This window comes from Eptatretus burgeri, chromosome 2 (genome assembly GCF_056783735.1).
Source record: "Eptatretus burgeri isolate ZD-2024b chromosome 2, Ebu_testis_v1, whole genome shotgun sequence".
In the NCBI taxonomy this organism is placed as follows: Eukaryota; Metazoa; Chordata; class Myxini; order Myxiniformes; family Myxinidae; genus Eptatretus; species Eptatretus burgeri.
Window position 1 is genome coordinate 42,637,362 of NC_140962.1, and position 26,574 is coordinate 42,663,935.

Consider the following 26,574-nt stretch of genomic DNA (forward strand, 5'->3'; position numbering starts at 1 on the left):
GTTGTCCTCATTCCTATTATAATCAGGAAGATATTTGTTAGTTGCTTTAGCATATCTCTTGGAACATACTTGAGATATTCCTCCTCTTTTAGCCTTCTCTATCATTAAAAGCATATCTATATCACTGATTAATTCCAAATTTTGTTTTGTCATTATTAACATAGAACTCCAAGCCAAACCTGGGGCTGTGTAATAGTGAACGGGGTCCTAATCCAAAAGAATTTTTATAATGACAGACTGTTCTAAAAGTTTCAAACACATCAACCAATAAAAATAACAATACAGTTTTAAGATACAAATCATGATATTCTCCAAGATTCTTTATATTAAACTTCTCCCAAACCTTTTTAGCTTGTGTACAATCTCTATCAGAAATATGAGTTTTATTTAACTTTCCCTAGAAACTTTCCCTTGAAGGAAGTTGTGTTTCTTTAAACTTCTCAAATGAATCCATATAGTCATACAGATATATTACCTTTCGTGATAAGAGATCAATCTCTTCTTGATTTGAGAAATGTGATTTAAGATTCGGTAAGTTTTTAATATTTGATACGAAGTTAGATAATGGACTTGACATAAACTTGTATGTGTCAAGAAATCTGATATGGGTTATGGGGGATGTATGAATTGTTTTTGTGAATGAGATGTATTTTTGATCTGTGTTAGGAATGGCACAGATATCTCCAGATGGCTTTGAAAGTTCATTTATAAATAGATGTGTGTCATAGTGAGCATTGTTGTGAAGAAAGACAGAAATAAAGTTTGGAGGCTTGTAATTAAGATTACAACGGGAATGAGCTAGACCTCCATATTTACCAGTAAGATCACAGTGATCCCTCACCTTGACCTCTCCCTCAATTTTCTCCTCACAAATATGACAGATACTGTTCTTTCTAAATTCCCTTTTCTCTCCCTTTGTTAATGACATTGGTTTATAGGTTTAAACCATTATTTCTCATCGTCTAACACAGTCTTTTTCCAATCGTCTTACTAACTCCTCTGAGGCATCTTCTCCTCTATAAAGTTCTAACTTGTTGTATTCATCACCAACAGATGATTTGATATAATAACAAACCACAAGGAGTATGTTTTTGATACTTATTTGTGTATGATTTATTTGGATTTGGAGAAACAGTATCTATCTTTTCAAGGATACTTTCAAAATCAGCATATATCACAAACGGATGTTTTATACATTTGTTAAAATCTTTGAATGATATGTTTGAACCTGCTTTTGGTAAATTGATTGGGGATGATTTATGATTACTACAATATTTCGAATGTTGATTTAATCGTTCTTTTGTGTGAAAGGAGTTGAGACATCTCTTACAAGGATACGTTTTACATTTTCTCTTATTTAGTTGTGATTTGGTTAATCTTGAGAATTGTTTGATGAAAGCATAATGTGATTTTTCCTTTGAAGTAAAGTAGAGAAGGTCAATGTGCATTTCATCATTTTTATAGTTGTTTGAAATTTTTAATATCTGAATTTTGTTTGTATCCGTTAATCCATATCCATTAACAGATAGATTATTCATTTTCTAAAATTTAGGAATATCTCTCAATGACATTGGAAACTTTAAATCTTTAACATTTAATGTATTCTCGTATTTCTTATTATGTTCAACCCTTTCAGGATTCCATTGTGGAGGATGAAAGTGAGCAAGAACAGACCATAGAAAACATTTATTATCTTTGTTTTGAATATTAACAACCACTTTAAGTTTTATCTCTTTTGGTAAATCAATATAAGAAGAAGCTTGAAGAGGATCTGATTTTAAGATGTGTATATCTAAAAAGATTATTTTTGTAATAGTAAATCCACTACCTACTACAGTATTATCAACATCTTGTTCTTGTCTCTGGAGTTCATCAGAAACATCACATCTTACAAAATCTTGAAATGATGAGATAAAGTGAGGGTTTGTCCTCATTTAGGGAGTAGTTTCATTGTCTTGTCTTACCATATTCAATTTCACTCCCATATAAAACTTAAAAGTTTTCATTTCATTTAATGTGTTTTTAATTATAGTTTCAATACTTTGTTTAACCATATCAACAGCTTCCATGATTGAAGATGGTCCAGGGTCTTGAAAGTGAAACAATCTTATTTTTATATGCCCTTTAATTTTTATATGCCCCATCAGTGTTTTCAATGGAGAATTTAGCTTCCCTTTCTTCATTGTTCTTGTGTTTGTGTGATTGAAGGTGTTTATTATAAATTTTTTAAAAGAATATCATTATCACATCTATCACAATGTTTTGTTTCTTGGTCAAGTGGAGATATTTGTCTGAAAAGATTGAATGTGTGTTTGTTGGTTTGAAGGTGTTTTTTATAATATTTATATTCGTGATTACAAACATCGCAGTACGTTGTATTCACTATATTTATATTGTTGAAGATTCTCCGCCCGTTTGGCGTGCGGACGACCACCTTAGCCCAATTGCGGCCGCGCGCCCACCGAACGAGCAATCGAGTTGTAGTTTCCGGATCAACGCCGAAACCCAGCTACGGGTGTTGTTAATCACACCATAGATCAGCCAACTCTTCTGTCCACGCGCATCAGGGTTGATCGCCGAATTATCGATGTACCTAATTATTCGCGCAGACAGAAATGCCGGGGATCTACACCTCAACGGAGCCTGCACGAAAACGACCAGCTTAAGCAGCTCGTTCCGTTTGTGATTGCCGAGTGGTAATATATCGCCAAGCCCCGTCGGACCAGATGTATGTTTTATCAGCTTATAAACAGCCAGCTAACATTCCGAACGCTCCATGGCAGTCAATGTGAGGAAGGGACGCAACGAGCAGGTGACATTTAACAATGGGGAACATTTATTTCCATACACAGACATGCAATGAATGGGGGGATGGGGAAAAAAGACACAAGCAAAAACCTACAGCTGAGTTCTATTATTAAATGTAAAGCAAATACAACACAGGCACCTAACAGTTTCCTACTTGTTAGACAGGCCCACAAACACTTGTACGCACACACACACTCACCCAAGAAATGGTGGCTGATGCCTTTAATAAGGACTTCAACTCAGAGGACAGATGAGCTGAAACCCAGAACCTATCTCGAACCTCTCCACCTCGTGTGGTCTTCAAGCTGCTCGGACCCGGGCTCCAGCGAGAGTGAGCTGGATCCAATCGCCGTGAGCTGTGATCCTTCCCGAGCTCCTGCGAATCCTCTCGCGCTTCCGAACGCGTGCTGGTGAGACGAGGCGCCGATCCTTCCCATTGGTGCATTGCTTCCTCGAAGAACCACCTCCAAGATGAGGCCAAGGAGTCGCACCAAGCCGGGAGCCAAAGGGAGAACAAAGAGCTCCGAGCCGAGCAACCAGCTTAACTCTCTTCCGATTAACAAAGCCTCTCACAACACAAACCGAGAACAAGAAGCAACCACCAGCAGCTCGAGCCGAGCAACCAGCTCAACTCTCTCCCGATGAACAAAGCAGCCGACTCTCTTCGACGAACCAAGCCAGAGCCCAAAAAGTGAACCGAGCCAAGCAGAACCCGAAGGCCTGCTGAAAAGCCAAGCCGAAGCAAAAGCTCTCCAAAAAGCCTCAACCCTCGCCAAACAGAACCCCAAGGCCTGCTGAACAAGCCAAGCCGAAGCAAAAAGCCTTCAAAAAGCCTCAACCCTCGCCAAGCAGAACCCGAAGGCCTGCTAAAAGCCAATCCGAAGCAAAAAGCCTTCGACCCTAATCCAAGCCAAGCAGAAGCAAGAAGCTTACTGAACCACAACCCGAGCCAAGCAGAAGCAAGAAGCTTTCAACCCTAACCCGAGCCAAGCAGAACCCGAAGACCTACTGAACCAGCACGAACAGAGGATCTCTTCCTTATTCTTCTCCGCTCCTCCCCCGCTCCTGGCATGACTCATCCCCTCATGTCCGCACAACCACGGGTGGGAGGGAGTTGTTTTCGTCATGAATCACGTGACAGGAGGGCTCTTCTTCCTCTTCCCAGAAGAAGGGGAGGGTCGACTTCCTTTGTGTTGTGATCACTCCCGAACTATTGAATTGAATCGCAGCGCACTTAATCGATTTCTGCCCATTAAACAATGTAAGGTGAGCTATCTAGGGAACATGCACTTATCGACATAACTGAGCTAAAGGAACCTGCATGTTGAGTGCGATCGAATTCCAAATTCGTAACAATATAATAAAACTTTGCTTAAAATAAAATTTTCTTGATGAAAATTTCGTTTCATTTATAGGTGAATCTGTGCTTAAAACCATTTTATTCTCCACCTTTTTTCACTTTATAAATACAATGTATCAAGACATAAAAGACAAGTTTCAATCAATCTCTTCATTTGTAAAAGATACTGAGAAATATGCCAAGGATGTAAAATTGAACAAAGATAAATATAACAACTATTGGATAAAAACAATTATGGTGAATAATATGAGTTCTTCAATTTCCTTCAGTGGAAGGGCTTTTAGTATATCCGGAAGAACATCAATTAAAGTTTTCTAGGAAGAACTAGAAAAAGCAATGAAACAAGAAAAAGTATCAAAAAAGATAAACCTTATGGATGAAGCTTTAGAAAGAAAGGGTAAGACAATCTGTAATATGCAAGGAGAAACTTGCATTTTTTTCGACAACCCTAAAGATATAAATCCTGATGAAATAAAGGATGTTAATATATCAGGTGAATGACATTTCGTTCAACAGTAGTTAAGGATCATTTTAAAATTACCTTCAATATAAAAAAATGTGGTCATTGAATCTGTTCATGAAAAAAAGTAGATAGATATAGATGGTAGTTTTTTTCCACTAATTAAATACGAGCCATTATTCAACTGAAGATTTTGAAGATTATGAGCTTGATGACAGTTATGACACCGAGAGTTTGTGTTCAAACGACAGTTATGATACTGAGAGTTTGTGTTCAAACGATAGTTAGGAAAGTAGTTTTATAGATGATTGTGAAAGTACCAAAGATGAATTTTAGTTTATTAAAGTTTTACTTTATAAATATGAATAGTTTACTAGATTTTGAGCCTCTTGAATTCCCTGATTCTCCATATGACAAATTTGTGAATTGTCCTGCATGTGATAGAGTGGGATTAAACACAGAGTCAAAAGCCTATAAACAATGTATATTCTGTGATTATCTTCTAATTAATGATCATAAAAAATATAAAAAGGAATATAATTAATTTTAGATTTACACCAAAAATGAATTACTTAACAAGATTGATTAGAGAAATGAATGTAAAGTATGAGGGTAGTAATACACCTTTCCTTACAATGGAAGAAACTGAATGTAAAAGAGAAATGTTCAAACGATTGTTGTTGTATATTATTCATGATTGTCATTTTCAGCGAAATATCAACACAAGATATTGCAGAAATAAAATATTGGATTATCTTGAAATTAAACCCGAACTTTGGATAAAATATAGAGTTTCTAAAAAAGCCAATAATAAATTAAATAACCTGTTTTCCAAATATATAAATGAATGATTTTTTACCCATTTGGGAAAATAATATAAAATTTAACAACCATAAAAATATTCCAAAATCATTAAGATGTCTCATAGTTGGTTCAAGTGGATGTGGAAAAACCTGCTTACTTTTAAAGATGCTCCTTCCTTTCTCCCAACTTTTTAGATTATGATAATTTAATAATTTTCACAAAGTCAAGTTTTCAACCTGACTATCAACTACTCTCACAAGGTTTTAATGCTGGTCTTCAAAAAGAAGATATAATCGGTTTATTTAAACTTCAAAACAAACTAAATGATAACAACATTGAAGATATAATACAACTATTTTGTGATACACAGAGATATAAAAGGAAATCAAAAGCAATAACTTGTATTCTTAGTGATAATACGGATGATATACCTTCTCCCCAAGATTTGGATAAAGCAAAAACGAACCTCGTTATCTTTGATGATTGTGTTAATGAGAGAAACCAAACGGTAATGGACAGCTACAACACAAGAGGGAGACATTCTTCTTGTAATTGTATTTATCTTAGTCAATCATACTTTCAACTCCCTCGTCGTTCCATAAGAAACAATGCTAATACTTTTATTTTATTTAAGTTAAATTCAATAGATATAATCAATTTTTGGAGAGACGATTGTTCTACATTATGTAGTAAAAAGGAATTTGCCGTTATATGAAGCACACGACTAAAAAATATAAATATATTGTTGTGAAACAAGATGAGATATTAAGGGATATATTTTTTTATTTTATAAACAATTGCATATATAAATGACAACTATTATTATAAATCTTGTGGGTAAATCTGCTTCTGGAAAAAAACTTTCATAAATCAAGGTTCTTGTATAGTACAAATGAGAATATTGTAAATTTACTTTAAAAACACCCCGTGATACACATTGCATCGACAACAACAAGAGCAATAAGACCTGGAGAAGTAGAAGGTGAAGATTATTACTATATTTCAGTGGAGGAACATATGCGATTGAGGAATGAAGGTCAAATGTTTGAGGAGGTTTCTCTTGGTACAACAAAATATTCACATTGCAAGAGTGAGTTAAATAAACTAAAATCTGGTGGTCTTGGGATATTAGAAACTAATCCAGAAGGAATGAGACAAATTATTAAACATCTGAGTGGTAATGGGGTTAAGATTTTATCATTTGGTTTTGATGTTGATGAAGAAACTCAACGCAAACATATAAAAAGCAGAGATACAGGTATTAGTGAAGAAAAAATACAACTCGTATTAATGTTAACAAAGAATGTGATGAAATATTTAAAGAAAAGGATTTATTTGAACACATCTACTTTAATGATGAAGAAAAGGAAAATTTCCCAGTTGATCTTTACAATTCATTAAATGATATTTTCCAATAAATAAATGGATGCGAAAGAAAGAGCAAGAAGATTTAAGGAACATCAAGAGTTGGTTTCAAAAGTTGTAAAACAACAGGAAGACATAAAGAAGAAACGCAGACAGAAACTAACGGGTGAAGAAGCATTTGAAGGAAAACAAGAGAAATTTTTTAATCACTTTAAAAAACATCCCAAGAAGTAATTATAGATGTTTCCACAGTTCCAACAATATTATGCACTCCTAAAAAACTTCAAATGTTAAAAAATTTCAGTCAAGTGATGGAGGAAGAATTTTATTAGGGCATATTAGTGTAGTAGACAGTAGAAAAATTGTGCAAATTAAGATACAAGCATAAAATTTGGCATTTCTGTTCTGCAGGGCTTTCTGATCAAATCTGCCCGATTGGCCATTTGAAAATTCAAATTTTGAAAAAAAAAAAAAAAAAAACTTCAAAAAAATTTGAAATCACAGTTGGCTGAAATTCTTGAAGCACAAGTGAACATCCCAGACAGAGAACCAAGGAGAGATGCGGTCATCATTGATGGCTCAGCACTTATCAATGCCCTACCTCCACACACTTTAAAGATATTTGATGACTATGCTAAAGAAGACATCATCCCAAAGGTGGAATCCTATGATGCCAGGTACGAGAGAGTGGATGTAGTGTTTGATGTGTACAAGAAGTCAAGTCTGAAGTCCGAGGCAAGGTCGAAAAGGGGGCAAGGAATCAGAAGACGAGTGACAGGAACCAGTAAGACCCCCAAGTAACTGGAGAAGCTTTCTTCGAGATGACAGCAACAAGACTGAGCTGTTTCACTTCCTTGCGGAAAAGATGTGTGAAGCACAGACGACAAGCACAGTCATTGTCACAAAAGGAGAAGATGCCATTAGCAACACAAGGAAGTCACTGGATGCTGTGTCTCCATGTTGTCATGAAGAAGCTGACACTCGAATATTTGTAAACGCCAGGGATGCAACGACGGATGGTAGCAAGTCCATTATCATTAAGACTAATGACACGGACATACAAGTCATCGCAATATCTGTACTGCCATCCTTACAGGAACTAGGTCTTGAGAACATGTGGATTGCCTTTGGCCAAGGAGCCAAGGCGCGATGGATTCCAGTCCATGAGGTAGTTTCTGCAATAGGGCCTGAGAAAGCTAGAGGGATCCCATACTTCCATGCGTTCACTGGATGTGACGTCGTGTCTGCCTTCTGCGGTAAAGGGAAGAAAACTGCATGGCAGACTTGGAACGTCTTTGATGACGTTTCTGAAACATTCACCAATCTCAGCCACCATCCAACATTGATTCGTGATCTTGACTTTTTTAAAGTTTTTTTTTTTTTTCAAATTTTTCAAAATTTGGATTTTCAAATGGCCAATCAGGCGGATTAGATTAGAATCCCCTGGAGAACAAATGTGCCAAATTTGATGTTTGTATCATCGTTTGCACGATTCCTCTCAAAAATTGCTGTTATCTGCCCCACTATATAGGAGAATTAGAATTTGATGATAAAGAATTATTTCAACATCTGGAAGAGATTAATCAACCCCCTGATTATGTTGTGAATGCTCTTCAAAACAATGAATATTCAGTGGATTCAAAAACCAAAGCAGGACTCATTCCAACAGAATAACCAGCAATATTTCATCTTGTTCAAGAAAAGGTATTGATATTTAATGATGAATTAAGGTTCTTGAGTTCTTCTCAACCCCCTGTAAAACTAACTCCGAGATTAATGTTTCTTCTCACAAAAGATGGGAGACAAGGTTAAACTGTGAGGGATGAATCAAAGTATTTTGATCAACCATTGGATATGGAAAATAAGGATGATATAGTATATATTGATCTGCTGGACTCTCAATTATAGGGTTAGTCTTTCTGGTTAAAGTAGGAAGAATGAGAAGGAGATGCACATTATTCAGGCTTTAAGTCGGCTTGGTTCAGGTGTTAGTTTTCTTCCAAATGACCCATCACAATTAGTTAATAGACTGTTATTGCTGTTAGGTAGTAAGAGGGCTGGATATAACAATTGTTTAAACGAAGCATCAGCCATTTTAGACCAGTTGATGAACATGAAAATAATTAATAAATATCAACACAAAGACATTTGATCTCATATTAAATAAGATGAGAAGCACAATCCTTAGTTTTGATTTCACAAGCGACCACACATCTTCATTCCCATACCCACTGCAACTTGACGCAACAAAAGAATATGAGGTGTCTTTATTGTCCATGGAAACTTATAATACCTTATTTCATATCACCGAGAAAAATGACAAGTTTAGTTATAATCCAGGAAGTGGATACAAAACGATAACAGTTTCACCCGGAGCATATGAGATTTCTCAAATATCTTCCGAAATTGCTCGTCTTATGAAAGAACAGGGTGATGAACCAAAAATATTGTTATAGATATTCAAAAACATACTTCAAAATCAACAATTAAACAAAAAATAACGACAAGGTTGATGTCACAATTGATAATTCATTTCGAGAGTTATTGGGTTTCTCCTCAAAAAAGATTGAAACTAATGGGACGTTTTACAGTGATAATGTCATTTAAATATCCTCAGGAATAAATTCGGTATTAATTCACTGTGATTTGATTGATGGCACTTATAATGATGGAATAAGAACACATAAAATATTTTCATTCAGCGCATACTCAACCCCAATTGGTTATAAATTCAATATGGAACCCAAAAATCAAGTTTATCTACCTGTGTTAGAAAAAACCATATGCAGAGTAAATGTTAGGATAACCGACCAAGATAATCGCATGATTTATTTTAATGGAGAAATTATGTCCATCAGAATTCACCTACATGAAGTTTTCCAATAAATAAATACGATGGTTATTGTGAGGAAACACGAGTTGGGAAAATATGAAATAATTACAGGGGATGGGATGTTCCTTTCCCCATACTACAAGGGTGAAGGTATGTATATTGGCAGAGGATACGATAAACCGAAGAGACAAAGGGGTGTTGGACATCAATTTCGAGGAGATAGGATAATTGATACTCTAATGCAGCGTTTCTTAACCTTTTTATCCTTGTGGAACCCTTGAAATAGTTTTCATGTCTCAGGGAACCCCTGTATAAAAATTATAATACACCATTATTAATATCTAGCTCTTTTATATTTTTATCGTAGTTCACGTGGTAAATATAATATTTTTTTTCGGATACCTGGTTTAAGGAAAAAAATGACCCCCTTTTTGTCAAATTTATTGGCAATGAAAAAAAAAACATACTGCTCGTTTATGAGACCTCACACCGAGGTTTTAATTCACAAAAAAAAATCTGTAAACACACACACACACAAAAAATATACATAAACAACCAATATCACATTTGTATAACACATATAAACATAAAGAAAGTATATAACTATTACAATAACATCGTTTATTGGCAATTTTGAAAAGACACCGTGCATGCGTCCCATACTTGAGTCAGTCACTCAATGATACACGAATCCGCCGCGTACAGGACGTCCACTAACCAGTAAGGGCGGTTTCACACTGGCGCCATATAGACATCGTTAAATACATTCCCTATGGTTGTTATAATTGTAAATAATAGAAGAGGTTGAAGCCTCTATTATAATAACCAAGGAGTTTCCAACAATATGCTGTACGTGTATAGTAAAATTACGAATATTAAATCAATCAAAAACTACTCAAAAATACATTAGCCGATTTATTACTGTTTCTCGCGGAACCCCGAGCGACCTCTGGCGGAACCCTAGGGTTCCGGGGAACCCCGGTTGAAAAACACTGCTCTAATGGGTATAGGTTCAACTATTCTTAAACATAAAGACCTAATTGGTTCAACTGCTTCTGCTGTGGGAAATGTAGCAGGTGCTGTAAAGAGCATAAAAGATGCCCAAAATGAATCATAAATTACAAGCAATTAAAGAAATTAAGAAAGGCAAAACTCAGTTATCCCCCCCAAGAACGACAGAAAATAAGTCAAATACTTGGGTCAGGGTTTCAAAAGTTTTAACATCTTTTTTCCTAAGTAAATACAAGTATGGAAGCAATTGATAGTATCTATGATTTGTATGATACCATTATCATCTCAAACTCCACTAAAAAAGAAGATTACTTCAAGGTTAATGCAATAACTGGAACAGACTGGAATGCAAATGGAACAAAAAGTTTTGAAATAAATAATCAACAAACTTATTTGAATCTATCCGAAAGTTTCTTGTTGTGTAAATTTACATTCACTAAGGCTGCGACTAACACAAATGCTACACTCGTAAATGATTTCTTCTGGAAAATGTTTGATAGTGTTCGTGTGTACATTGGAACACAAGAAGTTGAAGTGGTTGATTATGTCTGCTACATCTGAAATGATGACATTTACACTATATTCATTTGGTGATAGAATGGGAAAGGGGGCTGTCGAAGGTTTTATTCCTGATATTTCAACGGGAACAAACACAGACCCTGGATATAGTCAAAGGAAAAGAATGTATAATGATGATACAAAAGCAGATAATAGTTTTATTGTGGCAGTTCCTCTTAAAGGAAAATTTGGATTTTGTGATCATGATAAACTTCTGTATGGTCTTAAAATTCGATTTCAACTACAAAGGAATGATAATGAAAATAGATTACTTTTTGGTGTTGGTAATGCTTTTAGTGATCAGAATAAATTTGTAATTGATGAAATTAGTTGGTATATTAGTGAATATACTCCTAATCTTTAAACAGAAGAGATGTTGAATGGAAGACTTAACTCACAGAAGCCACTCAATGTATCATACCTTAAAAGAAGATGTCAACACGTTAAACTGAACCAAACCACTTACACATGGAATTTGGGTGTTCTGGAAGGAAAGCCACGATATCCGTGGCTCATTCAAAAAAAAAAAAACCCGATGGTGATAATGCTTCTGATAAGAATAATGCATTGAGTGATAATGCTAAGGTGAAACAACTTCGTGTTTCTCGAGATGGAACATTTTATCCACGAGATAGATTGGAAATTAATTGGGAAAAAAATTATTATGCTGAAGCATACAAGTCTTCCCAAAAGGTGTGTGAAAGCAATGGAAATGAACCTATTTTGGATCTGACAGCATTTAAAAGTTTGTACACAACCTATGCGATTGACCTGAGTGCTCAAAAGGAAATTATAAAATATAATCGAGTGGATACTTCCCTATACATTGAAAGAGGAGAAAGTGAAGAAGTTGATACATATTGTTTGCTTTTCGAAGAAACAGAATTACAGATTGATACAGATAATGGTGTTATGATTAGTCTCACATAATTTTTTTTGTTAAATAAATGAGTGGTAAAGTACCAACTAGGGCAGTGGTTCTTAACCTTTTTATGTGCTCGTACCCCTTGAGCTTTCATAATATTTCCCCGTACCCCCTGTCTAAAATGACTTACGGAAATAAATGAAATTATAATAATTGATATGAAATACAATGTAATGAATATAATTATTTATACAATGCGTTGAATACATACAAATATACTGAATACAAAAATAGCCTTTCAAGTACAACCATACTTACGCAGTGCACCGACAATCAGACATATTACTAATGGCTCTTTTATTGTTGTTTTTCATCAATGATCATGCTGAAACGAGGTTCTTTTTTTGAGATAGCCACACATGTCATCACTTGCATCCAAACGATTCCTGGCCTTGGTTTTGATGTGTACGAAAGTTGAAAAACCAGTTTCACATAAGGCCTTAGTTATTTTATAACTTGGTTTATGCAGTTCTTCAGCTAAAATGTAGGGTCGGTTGGTCGAAATATAAATATAAATATAATTTCAATTTTTAGAAATTATATATTTTTATGATTTTTTTTCGGATGTTCCATGGAAAAGACAAGGGCAGGTGGGGGGGGGGCGGAATACATATAAATCCCAGACCAGGAGGATCTAAGAAAACATTGAAGATGGAAAACCATTCAAATGCAGGATGCCATTGTTCACTGTATCATCTGATGTGAAAAACAATAAAGAAGGATTAAAACTTGTTTTTACAATATCAAATTATATGTTTTTCTGAAAGGAACCTGTTGGATCATCAAACAAATGGAAACAATGCTGAGAAAATTACTGTCCAAGTCGTAGATGTGTGCGTGCACACCAGTGCATAGTGCTGGATATGATTTAAAAAAGGTGTCTACTCGGAGTCAACACGCTCAAAACGGTCAATCAGAGCCAGAACCAGCTTAATTTTCAGTGGGCATCTGATCGTACCGTCTCCCCATCCCCATGAGCACATCAAAGGCTGATTTCTGGTCCGTTGAAGGCTGAATATCAGCATCTTGCAGGGAAACTTTGATGTACTTGGCACCGAAATCTTTCAATACGAACAGCGGTGGACAACTTTCGATGGAAACAAAATCGGCACGATCGAGAGTAGCATGCGAATCATTCTTCAGTATTCACCATTAGCATTAGAATCAGTAGCATTCTTCACAAAACAAGAATTCTTCCACCACTTCTTTCTCCTTCACTTAAGGCCCGGTCACACCTTGACGTTTTCGCCAACGTATGCCGATTTTTGAATTTTTTTTCTAAAACGCTGGCACACGTTGAATACGTTATGGGTAAGTTTTGATAACATTGAGAGCACGCTGAAAAACACTGCCATACGTCGTTGTACGTTGGCTTTAAACGTTGTACTTTTCGGTTGTCCTCAAATTTTTTCATGCTTGAAATTTCACGACGTATGCCGGCGTATGACTCACACGTTCCGCTACGCTGGCCACAAGTTGTATGCACGGTCTGCGATCGTTGACAGACGTCAACACATGCTACTTGTAAGTTAATCATAAGTTGAGACACGCCGAGGTAATGTTTAGCGTACCCGAAACTTATTTCTAACCTATGATTAACGTGTTGTTGGCACGTTACGCGATCGTTGCCACACATCGACAGACGTTACTTTTAAGTTACTCATAGGCTGAAAGACGTCGGTATAATGGATCGTCCTTGCGTCAGCGTCCACGGCCACGGCCAGGACACTTATTTGCAGCATTCTTCAAACTTTTCTTCGGCATGACGAGGATGTTCACACTTCGATGTCTAGCTTGGCTATGATTCCAATTGTCCATCGGCAGCGTATATTTAAAATAGTCGAGTTTGAGCGTTTTAACACGTTCAGAAGAAACGCTTCAAATTTCCAAACCCCAGCGTCAAAAAACAAAGGCGAGTGACAGCAATTTAAATCGTTCATTGTAAACAATGAAAATAGCAGAGTGGTACCGTTTAAAAGTCGTTGAGTGTAAAAAAAATCGAATTGTTGAGCGCAAGCGTCTACTTTCAATAGTGGGATTTGAGCGATTTTACACGTTCAATAGAAACGATTAAAATTTCCGAGCGCCAGCGTCAAAAAACAAAGGCGAGTGACAGCAATTTAAATCGTTCATTGTAAACAATGAAAATAGGTGAGTGGTACCGTTTAAAAGTCGTTGAGTGTAAAAAAAATCCAATTGTTGAGCGCAAGCGTCAACTTTCAATCGTGGAGATGCAGCCATTTAAATCGTTGAGTGGCAGCCTATGAACCTACCCGTGGACACGCGGACGCAAGGACGATCCATCATAACCCACACCCTCCCCCTCACACTCACCTACTCCTGCCAACATGAACAAACAACTACTAATACTAATACTAATACTAATACTGATACTGTTACTGCTGACATGGACATCGACTCAAAAAGGAACTCGAAAACACTGTTGGGTTCCCCTTTTATGAGCAGCATTTTTATATACCAATTCCCAAAACCGCTGGGAACACGTCTTCATATGGCAGTTGTAAGCTAGAAACACATTCATTTTTTTTTTTTGTCGACCGGAAGACGTCATTGGAATACGTCTACATACGTCGATGTGTGTTGGGACTACGTAAAGAATTGGTTCAAAGCACGTCAAACATAAGTTAGAAATAAGTTTCGCGTAAAAAAGACATTACCGCGACGTGTTTCGACTTATGAGTAGCTTATAAGTAGCCTTTGTGGACGTGTGTAAGTGTCCGCATATCGTGTGTAAAACTTATCCCCATCGCATGCGGAACGTGTGTCATACGCCGAGTACGTCGTAAAATTTTGAACATGTTTAAAATTTCTTGACGTACTCTACTTACTACGACGTATGATAGCGTACTTTAGCGTTCTACTCACGTATACCAAACTTACTCATACCGTATTTGACGTGCCCCCAACGTTTTAGACACATTTTTCTTAGGTCGGCATACGCTGGCAAGATCGCCAAGGTGTGACCGCGATGTTGACACTTCCATTTCTACGGCAGTTATGATTCGAATCGTTGTGAGTCAGCCTTTTAATAGGCTACATCACGACATCGTCGGCGATGCGTGCAACGCGCTATGCCGAAGTTAGACTATCGTTGGGCATAGGTTGTGTAGGCCAACAACAGGTTCAGCATTCGTTGGTATAAGTTATCTATAACACAACGAAACGTTCTGTGTCCATTACTAATATGTTATGCATACAACCAACTCGTTATGAATACGTCCGAATCTTAAAAAAAAAACATCAAAAGTTCAACGTCAGCCAGCGTTTTACATACATTTTAATACGTTGCCATCGCTGGCTAAAACGTCAAGGTGTGACCGGGCCTTTACCGCACAAATACTAATAACTGACTACAAAAACTGACGTCTGTTGACTCATTTAACTGACGATTCACTTTGATATCGGCAATCACCTGCTGCAAGATGTCTTTACTCATGTCACGAATCCTGGAACTGATCATGTCATTTGACAAGGGGACTTGCCTTAGTTTCTTTTCTGCCTCAGTCCCCAGTACAGTTTTTGCCATTTCTAGTGCACAAGGTTTCACCGATTCAACAGAAACTGTATGAGGCTTTTTTTTTCTTTGCACACAAAAATGCAACTAGGTAAGATGCTTGCAACAATGGCTTCTCAATCGGTACAAATCCCTGCTTTGGTAAGGTACCACCACGATCAAATCGTCTCCTTTTGATCTTCAAGGTATTGAAATCATTTCCCGACTTCGCACCCCCGTGCTGATTATTAAAATGTTCATTAAGTCTTGAAGGTTTGAGATTTGCATATTTAAATACTGTGCTGCATCGTATGCACTGTGGTCTCTGACTTCCATCTTTTTCTGTCATGCAAGTGAAACCATATCGAACATAGTCATCATTCCACTTGTGTTTCTTGGACATGGCTCAGCACTGAAAATAAATGCACATGATTAGTAAACGAATTTTTGAATCAATAGCAAAAGTAGTGACAAAGTCGTACACAAAAAAAACAGTGAAATAATATATTCTCGGACTCGGATCCTCGGATTCTTCATCTCTACAAGATGTGGAAAACAAAACAAATAAATGCACAGAAAATCACACAAAATACCGCTTATGATTCAAACCATTTCACAACCCACAGTGATAAGACGGACCTCCTGGACAGCAGGAGGTATTAACCACACACTTCACATTTACGAATATTATACGTCTTCATATCTGCACCTTTACAATAAAAACCCTTCACAACACATCACAACCCCATCCTACAGCTTCATATTCCAACAAAACCATTCCATTACTACAATTTCATCACATGACAACACCACAGTGCAGCAACATTATCACTTCTCTTCCCATTGTAATACCTCCTTTGCTGCACAATAGCTTATCAGATCATTGCACCATCTTTATCACACTACAACACCACATTCTTGCAATATATCAAACAAACACCACACTGCAACAGTACGAACCTGTTCCTCCGAAGCCCAAAACACAACTGAGCAATGTCCAACTTCCAAGCAACAGTGCCAGTCATATAATTGAACGCCTATTATATGAGTAAAATTGACAACGTATGAAACACATTAAGTCTCAAACCGTAAGTATAAGCCAAGTAACACTGTCTTATACAAATATAATTACATCATAGATTTGAGTTAAAAACGGTAAAGAATTAAAATTAAATGCTACCTCAAAAATATATAATTTGATTATAATATTTTAAAATTATTCATGAATTGAAACATTTCTTATTAGTTATTTATTTATTATTATTATTGGAATTTAAGTACTATACAGTATTGAATTTGACACCATATATCGTACCCCCTGCTTTGATGCTTCGTACCCCCAGTTAAGAACCACTGAACTAGGGTAAATGTTAAACAAATCAATCTTCAAAAACTATCATCCATCTTGGATTCAAAATCAAAAGACTTGTACGATTAACGTTAATACAATTCAGAGAAAAGGAGCAGTAAGAATTGATGTTTTGCTCACAAGAGAACAGGTTAAAATCTTGAACGATACTGGCTCACTTAAAATTAAAATGGCAAAACCAATGTTGAAAAAATATTCAATAAGAGAGACGAGTGGAGGATTTCTCCCATTTCTAATTCCTTTATTTGCTGGTTTAAGTGCGGTTGGAGCATTGACGGGTGGTATTTCAACAGCGGTGAAAACTGTCAACGAAAGGAAGGCTCAACTCCGGGCTCAAAAATAATTGGAAAGACATAACAAAGAGTTGGAGAAACAAATTAGTGGAAGAAACAAATTAGTGTAATTGTAGATTTTGCTGAAAAACTTGAAAGTCTGCCTATTAAAGTGAGATTGTTAGTTGGAGATATGCTTTCCTCTATCTCACAAGCAGGTGTAAAATTAACTAAAAGGGGTAATGAATTATATCTTTCTAATAAATAAATGAGCATTGATGAGTGGTTTAAAGAATTGGGAAAGAACACATCAAATTTCGAACTTGTCAAATATTGCAAGAAATAAAAAATCCATTATGTGGTTATTTGTACGAGATGAATTAACAAACGTGTCTAAACATACAAAGAATATTATTATGAACTTAGAAGATAATAATGGGAACGGTTCTCATTGAGTTTGTATTTTTAATAGTCAAGACAAATATTATTTTGATAGTTTTCGTCTTCCACCACCTGGTGAAGTCATAAAATTCTTACAGAATGGTGTTTATCAAACATTTCAAGTCCAAGAATTAAATTCCAAGTGCTGCAGTCAATTATGACTATATGTGTTATTTCAACTCAACAAAAATAAAAATTTTAATGACATTATTTTTAATCCAATATAAATGACTTGTGTTGGTAAAGATGGTTCTATCTTTGGTGTATCCCAAGAACTGGATATCGATTTATCAAATTACACAAAGGCACAGGCTGAACGACAGAAATATAGCATAACAAAAAATATTAATATGAAAAATGCTTATAAATTAATAAATTATCCAAGCCCGACTGGCGCGAATGACTTGGTGAGATTAAGTGATTTATCACAATATATATCCTTAAATAAAACGGCTGTGTATTCCAAAGATACAGAAGTGTTGATTTTATCTCCACGTCATACAGAATTCACAGTTCCAATTCATATAAAATTTTATAAAGAAGGGCATATCGTTTGTTTGAGAATAGAACGATGGGGGTATGATATGAATGATTTAGGGTATAATTGGTCATGTTAAATTGACCTAGAAGACCTGGAACAACTAAATCAATCTGGTAAGGAAGAATATCATCCACTTGGTGCTGAGAATGAGTTTTGTGGAAGCATGATTGGGAAACAACAAATAAAAGCATTTAATAAGGGTAAATTTAATAATGGTTTTGCCCTTGTATATATCATGAAAACAGGATTACATATGTGTAATAAGTAAGGAAATACAAAATGATTTAACTCTGGGAAGATTGGGGGGGGTGTTTTGTGTCATAATATTAATCTGTCATATATTTCTAATACATAAATGACAGCAAGAAGGCTTCAAGAAAATTATAATTTCTGTGTCCAAGCATACCTTCAAGAAAAGGGTGTTCAGTATTTTAATAAATATGTTCTACAACACAAGAATGAGGTATTTTAAATAAAAGATTGGCTTTATACTGATGTTAATAAACCAACAACTCTGGATTTAATTAAAATGTTAAATAATGAAAAAATTATAAAGTTAAGAAAACGCAAGGCTTTTTTAGAAATTCATAAGAAATTTTATTGGTTTCCTCTTGTAAAAAAATTATTTTGGATACAGGAATAACAAGAAATCCTGATGAACATATGTATGATATTCTTTGGGGTGTAAGTGATTCAAGGATAGTAAGGGACGAGGAAGGAGTTGAGGAAACTGAGACAAAGGAGGAAAAGGAGAAGAGAGAGAAGGAGGAAAAGAACAGAGAGAAGGAGGAAAAGAAGAGAGAGAAGGAGGAAAGAGAATGAGGAAGGGAGAAGAGAAAGGGGGAAAAGGAGAAGAGAAAGGAGAAGAGGGACAAGAGCGAGAGAGAGAGAGAGAGAGAGCGAGAGAGCGAGAGAGCGAGAGAGCGAGAGAGCGAGAGAGCGAGAGAGCGAGAGAGCGAGAGAGCGAGAGAGCGAGAGAGCGAGAGAGAGAGAGAGAGAGAGAGAGAGAGAGAGAGAGAGAGAGAGAGAGAGAGAGAGAGAGAGAATGAGGAGAGGGAGAAGAGAGAGAATGAGGAGAGGGAGAAGAGAGAGAAGGAGGAAAAGCAGAAGAGAGAGAAGGAGAAGAGAGATAGAGAGAATGAGGAGAGGGAGAAGAGAAAGAAGGAGGAAAATGAGGAGAGAGAGAAGGAGGAGAGAGAGAGGAGGAGAAGGAGAAGAGGGAGAGGGAGGAAAGAGAGAGAATAAATAAATATAAAAATATGGAAACCAGTGAGATTTGAAAAAGATTGGGGGTATTACATTAAAAAAATCAATCTCAATGCACCAAGGAGGAAAATAAAGAATTGACAAGTCTATCAGAAATATTTGCATCAAGACTATTAACATCGGTTTCAGGGAGAAGATATAAACGAGAAAGTGTGGATAAAGATTATATTATTGATGATGTTGGTGTGATTGCCTTTGATTAAAGTTTTCCATTTTTTTTTTCTTAAATATATGGAGGAGAGAGTGAAGACATTTCTGAGGATTCTTTATGTTTTAAAAATTAAGATTCAAATGTGCATGTTGGAAACTAAAAAGGTTTTCGCACTCTAGGAATTATTCTCATAAATAAATGAGTTATTGTCTCAAATGTAAAAAGAAAACAAATACTAAAAAATAGCTCATATTTTAAAAGTAAAAATAACAGGGTTATACAAAAAGGTACATGTTCGGTGTGTGGTTCTACAAAGAGTAAATTTATCTCCAAACACAAACGTGGAGGAGATATACAAAAGTTTTTATCAGGAAGTAAATTTACAACTACTGCAATACCAGGGGAATTACATCTACCAAGGTGTTCTTTCTGTGGTCCAGGAATAAACTTGGATAAAAGATTAGATGAGGCAGACAATCCTAATCCATGGAGTGAACCCATCAATAGGGTTGATGAAATGTGCATGAGGCACGATATTGATTTTGGGAATACCACAACTTTGGAAGAAAAACATGACGCCGAGAGAGAAATGTTGTATAATTTGTCTCCGATACAAAATCCAACCTTGAGAGAAAAAGTTGAAAGGTTCATTGTTAAGAAGATGATCAGTGTTAATTTGAAACTTGGGCTTGGAAATTCAAAAAACTTATAGGCTCTAATGATGTCATTAAGATTGAAGAGCAATTAGCTGATGAATTACATAAACCAATAATCACAAAGTTTCATAGAAGGAAGGTTTATTCCAAGGAAGTTGATTATATCTGGTCCGCTGATTTGATTGAACTCAATAATGATAAGGGGTACAAGTATGCTTTAATCGTTATCGATTTGAGAAGTAGATATGTGTGGGTTGTCCCTTTAAAAAACAAAACAGGTAATACTCTTATGTTAGCCTTTTAACAGATATTTGATAAAAGTCAGAGAAAACCTAAAAAATTATGGACTGATGAGGGTACAGAATTCTAGAACAAGACATTTATGAATTTTCTTAAAAATAACAGCATTACATTATACAGTACCTTTAATGAAGGAAATGCGGTTGTTATTGAGCGCTTCAATCACACTTTAAAAGAGAGACTATATAAAAAATTCACTCAACTCGGTTCTCAACAATGGTCATCTTTAATTCAGGAAATTGTAGATAAGTATGATGATATGATTCACACCTCAATGAATATGAAACCATCAGAAACATTTACAAAATTAGAATATGAAAAAGAGATTAATGTCAGAAAACCTAAGTTCAATGTTGGTGATATCGTAAGAATATATAGGTGGAAATCTCATTTTGAAAAAGGTTATATTAAACGATGGACGAACAAACTTTAAAAAATTTTTGATATAATAGATACGGTTCCTTGGACTTATAAGATATATGATTTAGAAGGGGAAGAAATTTTAGGTTCATTTTATTCACAGGAATTACAAAAGACAAAGATAAATTGAAAAAAAATTTTTGGGCTCCATCCCATTTTTAAACTCCACCTCTTTTTGACTCCACACACACAAACCCCACCCACAAAAGCCCCACCCACATAAGCTCCACCCACAAAATCCACATCCACACAAGCTCCACCCACAAAAACCACATTCATCATATACACATAATTAGTGATTAGTTAATTAGTTCCCCACACACGTTTATTTAATTTAAAAAATTGCTCCACCCATCCACACAAGCCCCACCCATCCACACAAGCTCCACCCACACAAGCCCCACCCACACAAGCCCCACCCACACAAGCCTCACCCATACATGCCCCACCCACACAAGCCCCGCCCACACAAACCCTTCCCACAGAAGCCCCGCCCACCCCCCTCATCCCCCCTGTGCGCCCCCACTTTTGACCCAACACCCCCCTCATCCCACCCCCCCTCCCTCCCCACACACACACGGGGTGGGGTGGGGGGGGCGGGATGAGGGGGGTGGTGGGTCGTTGGGGGAGCACACCGAACCTACCCCCCCTCCCTTTACTTCTCCTTTATTCTTTTCTTGTAATTCAAAATCAGATAATTATAAGGAAAGCATTTATAATGAAATAATAGTAATAACATTGAACAAAATCTTCTTTTGCAGCAGTCTGATGGTTTGTTTTGGTTTTGAAACTCGATCAACATGTTCTGTTCCAAACAAAGAGTGAAGAACAATTAGGGTATATGAAGATAATTACATAATGATGATTAAAATAATAAATATAATATTTACCTCCAGAAGATAGAGTGTCATGTCAGATTCCTCCAGATGAGCATTTAAACTGGAACAAGTTGGAAATGAATCATCACCCCATGGAATTTCAACATCTTCCCATTCAAGGTTGTGAAATTCATGTTTCACCACCCATGTGTGATTCAGTTTTAATTCTGAAAATGAAAAAAAAAACAGGTATTTAAAAATTACCACCAAGCCAAATAAAAGGTTGTGTGGAAGGAGAACAGAAAGAGACAGATGGAGACAGAGACAGATAGATAGAGAGACAGAGAGAAAGAGAGATACAGAAAGACAAACAGATAGAGAGAGACTGACAGAGACAGAGACGTATAGAGATACAGAGAGACAGAGAGAAACAGAGACAGATAAACAGAGACAAACACAGAGAGAGAGAGAGAGAGAGAGAGAGAGAGAGAGAGAGAGAGAGAGAGAGAGAGAGAGAGAGAGAGAGAGAGAGAGAGAGAGAGAGAGAGAGAGAGAGAGAGAGAGAGAGAGAGAGAGAGAGAGAGAGAGAGAGAGAGAGAGAGAGAGAGAGAGAGAGAGAGAGAGAGAGAGAGAGAGAGAGAGAGAGAGAGAGAGAGAGAGAGAGAGAGAGAGAGAGAGAGAGAGAGAGAGAGAGAGAGAGAGAGAGAGAGAGAGAGAGAGAGAGAGACAGAAAGACAGAAAGACAGAAAGACAGAGACAGTGATAATTCCTCACCTCAATTCATTCCATGTTAGATTACGTGAGAATAATTCTTTCCAGTCGACAATGGTATTGTTCAGTTGATTTCTGAAGATTTGAATATCTTGAAGAAAGTCGTTCATTTTTATCCACTCGTCATGCAATTCAGATAATTGATTTTCCACATCTGTAATTAATGATGCCCTTATTGGAGACAACCTGTGAGAAAAAGGCATACAATAATTATTGGTCGTACAGTGATTTAATTAATAATCAGTTGCTTCACAGCCATTCTCAGAGGAAGCCGTACTTTACAATGCACACACACACACACAAACTTACCAATATTGTGATGGGTTATCTTCTTCGTCGGATGAAAGATAGTTCATGTCTGTCATTTACCATTGGGACAAGATGAGAAAAATGAAAAAGCCGTCAGACAAAATTTTCGATCGAGTGCTGACTTTTAAAGCACTGAGAGGAAGTATGATTACGTAATGTTGGAAAATGTCCTGGGGTTGAACACAATGGGGACAGCTTCCTGTTTTTTAACAGCTCAGTAATTCTGGAAAATTTTCAGCTGCACGACTGTGTTCTGCCCTATTTTACAAAACCAAAGGAGGTTTCTTGCTTGAAGAGATAAAGTGATTACACTCGATGGAAATGAATGTTATAAAATTTATTTATTCTCGTAAGTAGAACATGAACAAATTTGAATGGAATGAAAAATATGAAAGGAAAAAAGTACTTTAATCAGTAGGTCTCAGTTTAACATTTGCTCAATGGGGCAGAGATCAGTCTCCTCTTTTGACCTTCTGGGCCTTGAGACAGTCTCAATTTTACATTTGTTTGTATGGGAGAAGAAAATCAGTCTCCTATTTTTGGGCTTTTGGGGCCTTGAGACAGAGTTTTTCCCATTTTCCCCATTCATTTGTATTGATGCCTTGGAAACCCCATTTATCCTCTACTAAGGATGTAATTAAATAATCTTCAAAGGGGTGTTTTAGTTAATCCAAACAACCAATTGTCACTCATGTACTCGCATGCAATGTTTCAGGCTGCAAGATTTCATGGTTTTGGAGTTGTGGACACACACACACACACACACACACACACACACACACACACACACACACACACACACACACACACACACACACAATTATTATTAGAGACAATTGCTAGAAAACTTGCAGATTATATTTGATGGATTTGAACATGCATCATGGCAGTTTATACATTGTTGTGACTGAGGCTCATTCATGGCTTGGTAAGGCTATTTCAACAAAACCTGAGAAAGCACATTTGTTGCTGTTGATTGAGGAATAATTTTGATGATGACTTTTCTTATTCTTATGCGCGTTCTTTCTTAGGCTTGGGATCCTAAGGTCCCGAGTTAAAATATTTTTTATTTAAAGCCTTTGTTAAACCCAAAATTGCTCTTAATGACTAATCTCTTATCTTGTTGTCTCTTAGGTGACGAAGTCAATCCCTAAAGTATACCAAACAATAGCGCACAAAAATTTCAGCTGAGACCATGGCCAAAAACGGAAATCTCTCCTGCACTTCAGTTTTCTCCAGACAACCAGGTGCTCCTCCAGATGAGACCCATCGAATCCCAGCTCTCTTGGTTCTTCCACCCACTCCAGATAAACAGCAGTGGATACTCGCATTTGCCGAGCGGCGCTTGACACCATGTGACACCAAAGCAGACTTGCTGGTTCTACGCAGGGGCCTCAAGGATAGCAGTGGACAGATCGAGGTGGAACACCCTTCCGACCCCTTTTTCCACTCTTCATGCATCCTTCACTCTTGGCTTTCATAACTGCCTTTTCTATTTGCATGTATTTGTACAAGTTATTTTACAACATGCAATATCGGATCATGCCTGGTGTTGGCCTCATAGGTTGGTGGGCTTGGTATCCTAGGGTCCCGAGTTCAAATCCCGCTTGTCCGTTGAATAAATACCAGGTGGGGTTAACTGCCTGTCATCCTTCAGAGGTCAGAAAAATGAGTACCAGCTTGCTGGGATGATTGAGCCATTCGAATATCCTGTGTTGGAGTGGCGACTCGTCCAAGATTGTGTTTAATAGCCCAGGAGACTGCTTTGGCAGCACCAATGCTCTGTACAGAGTATGGTCCTAATGGATGGAATATCAGATCAAACTGGTTATAACCATCATCACAGATTCCCAGTCCACCTCTGTTGACAATTTGCAAGTTCTACCAATGTGGTAATCCTTTGGTTGAAAATGAATTATTAAATTATTTTTTATACCATGCAGATTTATCTTGAACATTTTTCTTGAGCGACATTAACATGTACTTGTTTAATATCATTCGCATTGATCTTAAAATAATAACATGTAAAACCTCTTCACTCTGGATTATGTTCTTGAATTACAATAATTATAAACACCCACTCCCAATGGGAGCGGCAACAGGGAGTGGTGGTGGGGGCAACATTAAGTTGGAGGTGACTATCCCAAATTATTAGTTGTAGTGTTTCCATGCACAACCTGAGTACAACCACCACATTTGAATGCATTTCGTTATTCAAACAAACAAACATGCATGTTTCAATGCACTTCTCCCACATTATGATGATTATGATAGTTTTCATTATACTATAACACAGAGAAAATCCCAACTTAGTAGAACGTTCTAATACAGACTCAGAGCACAACCACCACTTTCTAACTTGTTTCATCCAGTGGTGTAGGAGTGTTTGAATTACAGAGCACATATGTAAATTGGCCAATTGGTTTACGATGCGAAGGTTTTCATACAGAGAGATATGATTGTAATACTGTACTGTAAACTGATGGACTTGTAATTCACTCTCTCAACCAGGAGTGGCACTACACGATACACATTTGCAAAGATAATTTGCGTTGTCATCCCTCTTCAGATCCTCCGTGACAATGATTTTTTTTTTAAGCCGAAAACCTTCCCAGGCACACTTAAAGTACAACCAACAAATGTGAACTCATTCCATCCAGTGGTTTAGGAGTGCATACAAGAGACACACACACACACACACACACACACACACACCAATATATACTGTATAGTATAATTCTGCAAAGTTATTTTCATCTTGATGACAGTGCATTACCCATGTACTGACAGTGGCAACGAGAAGAGGCTCTGAACAATCTTTGTCTGGCTGATCATCGCTCGATGAACCCAACTCCACTTTACAACACATCCTCTAAAAAAGCCATCCTTTTCTTCATCGCTGTTCGTAAGGGAGTCTCGGAGCAAAGGCAGATTAAAAAATTCCGATGCGCAGCACGCCTCTGCTTTACCACAAGTCATGATACTGGAAAGACCTGGGAACCTGTGCAAGACATCACAGACACAGTGTTTGGAGACCTCCTTAGAACATTTGCAACTTTTGCAGTCGGACCAGGTCATGGAATACAACTCGAGTGTGGTCGGCTTGTTGTCCCAGCATATGCTTACCACTGTGACGTTGAAGTTGATTGTTGCGGATGTCCACATCATTGCACTCGCAAAAGCCGCGCCTTCATTTTGTACAGCGACGATGGTGAGGAGTGGCACGTCGGCAAAGCCTTGCCGGATCCATGGAGCAACGAGTGTCAGGTTTGCAAATTCGTTTGTCACTTAATGCATTAATTTATAACACAACTGAATTTGCTCTTTTTCCCAGTTTAGGATGATTATAGTGATAGCTGTTCATGGACCATTGCCCACCAAAAGAAGATTCTGTCTTGCACCCTGTATCTGCCAACTCAAAGTACTACTCTTGGTAATAAGCATCCAACAATGTAATTGATTCATGATGACTGTGAAAAAAAAAAAAATCACACCAAATTATTTGCCATTAAACATTTTTTTTGAAGGATAACAATGACAGGTGATAGTAACCCAAAGATGGATTCTTATGAAGAAGCTTCACTTTACTTTTGGCATAATCGAACAAAAGGAACGGTAGAAA

At 36.9% G+C, this 26,574-nt stretch overlaps 1 protein-coding gene across 11 annotated transcripts in view; it reads left to right on the forward strand.

Annotated features, from left to right (window-relative positions):
* Window positions 1-26,574, forward strand: part of NEU3 (neuraminidase 3) — a 62,048-nt gene that overhangs the window by 16,614 nt on the left and 18,860 nt on the right. For 9 of the 11 annotated variants that reach the window (XM_085869123.1, XM_085869125.1, XM_085869118.1 and 6 more), the window contains 2 exons: window positions 24,087-24,372; window positions 25,743-26,219. In XM_085869123.1, coding sequence (XP_085725249.1) covers window positions 24,148-24,372; window positions 25,743-26,219 — 702 coding nt within the window. In that variant the 5' untranslated portion in view covers window positions 24,087-24,147. Of the gene's footprint in view, window positions 1-1,636; window positions 13,560-22,545; window positions 24,373-25,742; window positions 26,220-26,574 lie in introns of those variants that run through there. The other 2 variants (XM_085869126.1, XR_015054942.1) reach the window with 2 other exon arrangements.